At 35.2% G+C, this 7,385-nt stretch overlaps 1 protein-coding gene across 2 annotated transcripts; it reads left to right on the forward strand.

Moving 5' to 3' along the window:
* Window positions 1-764: 764 nt before the first annotated feature.
* Window positions 765-6,980, forward strand: LOC124838415 (protein MALE DISCOVERER 2-like). Of its 2 annotated transcripts, XM_047314008.2 has the most exons (14): window positions 765-1,086; window positions 1,294-1,704; window positions 1,817-1,949; window positions 2,148-2,219; window positions 2,871-3,014; window positions 3,089-3,220; window positions 3,876-3,974; window positions 4,074-4,135; window positions 4,227-4,661; window positions 5,396-5,586; window positions 5,701-5,833; window positions 5,914-6,071; window positions 6,151-6,339; window positions 6,433-6,980. In XM_047314008.2, the coding sequence occupies exons 2-14, from the start codon at window positions 1,605-1,607 to the stop codon at window positions 6,691-6,693; spliced, it is 2,109 nt and encodes a 702-aa protein (XP_047169964.1). In that variant the 5' UTR covers window positions 765-1,086; window positions 1,294-1,604; the 3' UTR covers window positions 6,694-6,980. The 2 variants fall into 2 exon arrangements, with proteins under 2 accessions (XP_047169964.1, XP_047169965.1); XM_047314009.2 differs by lacking the exon at window positions 3,876-3,974.
* The last annotated feature ends 405 nt before the right edge of the window (window positions 6,981-7,385 follow it).

The raw sequence follows: 7,385 nt of genomic DNA on the forward strand, positions 1-7,385 counted from the left end.
ACTTTGTTGAAATGATTTATTATTTGCTATTATTTTTATTTTTACGAACATGTCTCAAAATATGTACACAAGTATACTAGTATCATTTGTTTTAAAAAGGTATGAAAATAGTCTATGTCTATTTTAAATGTTTCCTCTCCATCTAAAACAAAATTGTTAAATTAGTATAAACTTAAGTTTTATAAATAAATATATAATCAAATAAAAAAATAAATTTAAAAACATGTTAGCAATAAGATTACACGGTTAACTAAAGTTTCTTTTCGTATTTATTATTTTATATACATAGCACATTAACTATTTTTCTTATTGAGAATATTTTTCTTATTGAAGTTTGGACACATCCTCAAAAGGAATAAATAGCATGAGCAAAATGCAACCAATAGCAAGACATTTATGATTCAGAAATGTTGGTTAGAGGTCAATTTTGCATAGTCAGACACCAATATTATGTTTGTTGATTCGTCTCTGCTACAGATCGTGACAAGCAATTCCTAATATGTTTTTATTTTGTTCATGACAGTATCTATTTTTTAATAATTGAAGAATAGATTGCACATATTAAGAAGACAATCTATTCCAAGAAATTTTTTGATGATATATAGTAAAAATATAAACTTTTTTAACAGAAAATGGAAAACAGATACATATTTATCATTAATAGTGAACCGGCAGAAACAAAAAGCGCGTGCGAGTAATTCGGAAGAGGTGGCCAATGGGACCTACAGCGAATTTTAGGAAAAAGGAAAATATGAGAGGGGGGAATTGTGTGTGTGGGTGGTGGGGGGTGATGAGAGAGAAACTGAGACAAGAGACAAAACAACCTTAACATTGTAAGAGGATGAAGGTGGTCGGAGAGAGGGTCATCTGAGACTCCTCTCTAAGGGAGCAATTGAGCCAAACATTCAATATTCCATATATCAAATCGTTGAATCTTTTGCTTCCTTTATCTGATTCCCTGTCTCAGTTTACCCCCCCACCTATCACCACCAACTTGCGTTAGATTTCATCATCAATCATTCTTGATCGTTCTCTTACATCCAACAAAGGGCATCTTTTCCTACACCCTTTTCTCCCATTTGCATGGTAATTCAATGCCCTTTTAACCCTTTTTTTTTCTTAGCATTGGTGCGATGGCACACACCCACAAAGTTTGCTTGCTGATGGGGTTATTCCTTGTTTCTTCTTTCTTATGGTTTTGATTGTCTGTCAACGTTGTCATTTTTCATTGATTCTTTTATTGTTGGAATAAAAACTTCTTTTTTTTGTTTCCTTGGATGTAATTTCTTACAGCCCCAGCCCCCATTGGTGGGAGATCATTTGGGAGGAAGATCGTGAGCCGGGTATGCCGTTGTTGAGCAAAAGGTTGTAAGGAAAAGATTGAATAGAAAATGAGAGACCCTCAAATGATCTTTGGACCCAAGAGCTTTTGATTGTAATATACAAGTTTTGTCTAGTTAGTGAAATTTCCTCAGCTTCATCCACATAGGTGGAAGGGTTTCTATGTACAGAAAAAACCTTCCTATTTTGTACATATGATATGTACTGCTCATAACGACATATAGGTCTTGTCTCTACCAAAGCGACATTGCCTTCATATATCAATGGAAAGCATATGGGGCCCATATGGATTGTGGCTCAGAATTTATGTTGGATTGATTTCTCTATGGGGAACTCAACATTGTTTGTCTCTAAACGATGAAGGTGATTTTCATGGATTGTCCTTTTAGTTTCCCTAATTTGCAGAGAATCGTTTAATGCATTCCTTGTATCTTGGTGTTTGATTTTTGTTGTTGCATTTGGAATGGATATACAGGATTATCCTTGTTGGAATTTCGGGGAAGAATAACTTGTGATCCTTTTCATGCTCTGTCAAATTGGAACCCAAATGATTGTAATCCTTGCCAGTGGTATGGTGTTCGTTGTGTAGGTGGTAAAGTGCGAATGCTGTAAGTTCCTTTTGATTTCCTCTTTCTAATCTTCCATTGAGACTGTATTATTTTTACTTTTTTTTTTTGCCAAGGCAAACTATAATGCATATAATGATATAACTGTTCTTGACGCCTAAAGAAAACAACCATTTTGATTGACGTGAGTGCAGAATTTTTATGCTTATATGCTTTTGCACGTTCCAATGTTTCTTGTAGGGTCCTACCTGAACTATATTTGGAAGGCACATTGGCTCCTGAGCTTGGGAAACTTAGTCATCTAAAATCCCTGTAAGGGTTCTTGCCATGTTACCATTATGTCAAAAGTAAAACACGTTATGCTGGTAAAAGCGCTGATTGAACTTTATCTTATAATAATTTAACTTAATCCAAGAGCTCAATATTTGTCATATGGAGGTCATTCTTAAATTTCAGGATGTGCTTGAAGAATGAAATGGTGATACTTGTTTTGTATGTTGTTATTGTCTGGAATGCATCCAATAATTCAAGAGACTGGTAGCAATAAATGTTCTGTCTCTCTGTGTATGATTTTTATCACTCCTCTATTTTCTTCTATCTTCTATGCAATGCTAGTTTTGTAAGCTTGCCTGCAATATAGCAGTTCGCTTCCCATAAAAAACTCTGAAAGTGGCTATATTCTCTAGTATTTTCAGTTAATTTCCTCTCAGCTGCATTATAAGGCCATGTTAGCGTCCATCATGATTCTTTGCCTTTGTTGGACAGATTATGATGAGCCCTTCTGTACAATTATTATAGCTCTTGTTGTGTTGTAACTTAATTTTATGTTGTTTTTTAATGAAAGACTAAATTATGGGCCATTTCTCCAAAAGTTTAAAAATCCAACAGCTCATTTTACTTAATATTGTTATTTATATTAATATATATTTCTAATTCAGATAAACCGTTATTTCTTTGAAATAGTATATTATACAAGAACAGTTTTTCTGGTACTATTCCCGAAGAACTTGGTGATCTAGACAAGCTGGAGTTATTGGATTTAAGGGGGAATAACATGACTGGATGTGTCCCAGCAGAAATTGGCCATTTGTTGTTGTCAGAACAATTGTAAGTTAACTCTATTTTTTTTTCTATTTGGTTACATTTGTGGGTTACCTACAATGAATTTATTTTTTCCCTAGGTTCATTTGTGACAAGAAATGTGAAAGCAGTGATTCTCAAGGGATTGGAAAGCTCAGATTGCCCTGTAGTATCAATCTTTCAACTCGTTTGACAACTTCATCACTTGGAAAGAACCGAAAGGTTGCACCCAGGTAAAGAGAAAGTGACAATGTATATTCTTTCTTGAATGGAGGTCTATGTTGGTAAAGACAAACTGAAATGTGTTTTTTTTTTTCATTTTTTTAATTTGTTATTTTAACTCTTGAAAAACCAGTTTTTCACTTTGTTTTTGGTTACACGTTGATAGCAGGAGTCACACTCTCTTTAATTATGATTGGCTCTTGTGAAATTACATGTGCTGCAAAGATTAAAATTCATCTAACTAACAATAAAAGCAACCTGTTTATCATTTGTCATTTGATATCCTAATGGTTGGTGAAAAGCAAGCTGTTAATCATTTTGTTGTCTATTGGAAATTCTTGGTGTACTTTAGCGTATAAACTCGAGAGACTTGCAGAATTGCATGTGTTCAGTGTTTTTATTTTATTTGATTTTCTTAAATTTGATCACCATAGTTATCGTATTGTTATATGAGTAACTGAAATTTTAATGTTGTATGGCTCTGTTTTATGCTGGTAAGATTAGATGTTGCAGTATCAAACTGACAGTACCATCCTATGGGATTGTATTCCTAATTTGCTTCATCCTTTATGGTTCACAAGAAGGGATGAGTTTCTTATTTTTTTTACCTTTCGATGCATATCTGAAAAGTATACAACAACATGGCGTGAAAATTTTATGGCACAGAAATTATAAGCAATGGAATGGGGCAGATTCATCTTTTATTCCACTTAAAGGAGCACTAAAAAAATACGCCAATGCTGTCCTTGCTATGGCACTTCCACTGTGTGTTGATAACTTTCTACCATCTCAATCTGAAGATTTACTTATATTTTGTTCTTGCATCATGTTTACCTTACTAAAATAGTCTGCTGTTATTTGAAGGCTCAAGCTAGTAAAGGCCACCCCTCATGCCCATGCAGAGAAATGGTGTGGCATTCTGACTGGTGAGTGGAGAACCTTGATTGATTTATGGCCTGTGAGAAATTGATATCTATGCTTTTAACTGACTTTCAAGACATACCTTCCGTAATGTAGGCTCTGATGATTCAGAGATTGACCAGAATGTAGAAAATGTAGTCAATTCAGCACGACGGAAGTTGCTTGATCAGTCTAGTAACCTTGCAGCTGCACCTTTCAGTGGTGGGCCTACTATACAGATCAGTTATATTCCAATTACCCAGAGCAGTGGAGCTTTTCCAGCCTTCCCAGACACCAATAAGCAACAGAATCAGTCACCTGGACAATTGCCTTCAACTTCTAATTTGACACCTACGAATCAAACAAGTCAACCAAATTCAGCTAATGTTGCTTCTGGAAAATTATGGGAGTATATTATTATAATAGCAGGTGTAGCTGTCTTGGTCATTATTGTTTTGATCATGCTTTGCATTTGGCGAAAACGAGCAGCAAGAGTAATAAAGCCATGGAAAACAGGAATAAGTGGACAGCTGCAGAAAGCATTTATAACAGGTATTATTTTTAGTAAATATGAGGCTGTGTTTGTAAACCCAATTTATCTTGGTTTCAATTCATTCTTTAAACCTGTTCAAGGGAAGCTAGGGCATGTTTAATTTTTTGAGCACAACTTAGAACAGCATTATTATTAGTGTTCACCAAAGAATTTCAGATACCTTAAAGAACTTGACGGTAATAAATTATTGATTTGAAAATGAAGTTTTAACTTGGCTAATGGCAGCTTGCCAAATTTTAAACGCCTCATACTTCCCTCATATATGTTCTTTAGTATGTAATAATGCGATTGATTATTTTCATTTCTTTATGGAAGTTACAATAGGTCCATAACCATTTTTTATTAAATGTTTGGAGACTCTCCTGTTCAACTTGTTCAACCATCATCATCTTTCTAATTTGAATAGCAACAATTTTATGAAATCTTTTGTTAGTTTATGGTCAGCCAATTGCAAGAAAATGGACTCTATCTTTTTGTTATGCAATATATATACCATCTGAAGTGTCAAACTGTGAATCGGTTATGTCTAATCTCTTCCGTAAGTTATTAGCTCAATTCAAAATTCCTGCTAAGTGTTATCTGGGCTTAGATTTATTACCAGGGTTAGGGACTCTGGAAGAGGTTATAGCCAACAAAATGGTAAAAAGTTCCCAATGTGCTCCGTAGATAAAAAAAAAAATAGAAGTTAATGTTAACATATGTTGACTGTGTTTTGTACTTGTATGTAATGTAGGGGTCCCCAAGTTGAATCAGGCAGAGCTGGAGACAGCCTGTGAAGATTTCAGCAATATTATTAATACTTTTGATGAATGCACCATATATAAGGGAACACTATCCAGTGGAGTCGAGATTGCTGTTGATTCAACTATTGTTACTTCGGCCCGTGATTGGTCAAAGACAATGGAGACGGCCTATCGCAAAAAGGTTTTCTCTTTCCCTAGTCAATGGAGAGGAAAAAGTTGATTTGGGTGTCCCAACCCAATTGAGTGACTGTCAATTCTTAATTACCTGTTGCTAATTTTGTCCCTTGTTCTTCAGATTGCCACATTATCCCGTGTTAACCATAAGAACTTTACCAATCTTATTGGGTACTGTGATGAAGAAGAACCATTCACCAGGATGATGGTATTTGAGTATGCTCCGAATGGAAGCTTATTTGAGCATCTGCATGGTAACACAGCGGATCTGATTGAAGGCTTAGGTTCTCTTTACAAAAAACATGCTAAGTTTTGTGTTTTTGTTTCTTTTCAGTTAAGGAAGTTGAACCTCTTGACTGGAGCGCAAGAATGAGGGTTATTATGGGCACATCATATTGTCTTCAGTATATGCACCATGATCTGAATCCACCAGTAGCTCATTCCAACCTCAATTCCGTTGCTATATTGTTGACAGATGACTTTGCTGCTAAGGTATATGCACATTTCTATTCCTTCTTTCCTTTTAATGTGTAAGGCATCAAGTAACATATCTCCATTTTATTGCTATCAGATATCAGAAATAGCTTTTGGCAAGAATGTGTCATCACAAGCCAACACACCTGGACATGAGTCACAGAAATGTGACTTGCCACCCCATGCTGATCCTGAAACCGATGTCTACAACTTTGGAGTGTTGTTGCTTGAAATCATTTCCGGAAAACTACCATACTCTGAAGAACATGGCCACATTACTGACTGGGTAAGTTTGAAATTTGTGCTTCCTAGTACTTTCAAGTGCAACATCATTGCTCCTGGATGTCACTTAAAAGATAAATCCTGATAAACCTTTCAGGCTGCTGAGCACTTGAATAATAAGCAAAGCGTCAGCAATCTGATTGATCCCTCGTTGGAATCCTTCAAAGAAGAAGAACTTGATGTCATCTGTGAGGTGATCAAAGAATGTCTTCAATCTGATGCAAGGCTAAGACCAACGATGAAGGACATAGCTCCCAGATTGAGGGAAGTGCTGCATGTATCACCTGAGCAAGCTGTCCCTAGACTCTCTCCCCTCTGGTGGGCTGAACTGGAGATCTTATCATTGGAGACCTCTTAAAGTTCTACCTCGCTCTCATCTCTGTGCTGCATGCCAAGTCTCTATGGCCAACCTTTAACATGTTACTACCAGAGTAAACCTTTTGGATAATGCTATGTGGTATTTGCTGCTCAAATTCTTTAATTCTATTTGTTCTTTTATAAGTTCTTATGATTAATACCATAGCAATTCTTGTCCCAATGGAAGAGTGTTGTCATTTTAAGGTGGGTTGTTGTAAATTGTACTTTTGTTGGTGAAGATTGGGATGTAAAAAGTGTTGGCAATATTAATATAAGTTCCAATGAACATGCAAGTTCTATACAAATATACAGTTATCAATCAAACTTGATACCGTTCCTTGATTTAGAATGTCTACCAATTGCAAACACACACCTATCTACACATTCTCCATGTAAGTATGGTATAATCTTTTTAACTCTTGCTCGGTCACGTATATTATTAAGAGGATAGACTTCCAAAGTAATTTCTTTCGTTTTGGGGATAATTCTTGCATGATTAGTACTACGACGAAAACTTTTAGTACTTATCCCTAGTTACCTATGTACCATTTACCTATTAATATTACCTACTTTTATGAACTTAAAGAAAAGTATGATTTCACCAAAAAAAGAAAATTATTCAGTTTCGTAAAATCAATTTGGAAGATGATATTTGTATCTTTTATATATATATATATATATATATATATATAT

Source organism: Vigna umbellata, chromosome 1, assembly GCF_029865625.1.
Source record: "Vigna umbellata cultivar VRB3 chromosome 1, Vumbellata_1.0, whole genome shotgun sequence".
Classification (NCBI taxonomy): domain Eukaryota; kingdom Viridiplantae; phylum Streptophyta; class Magnoliopsida; order Fabales; family Fabaceae; genus Vigna; species Vigna umbellata.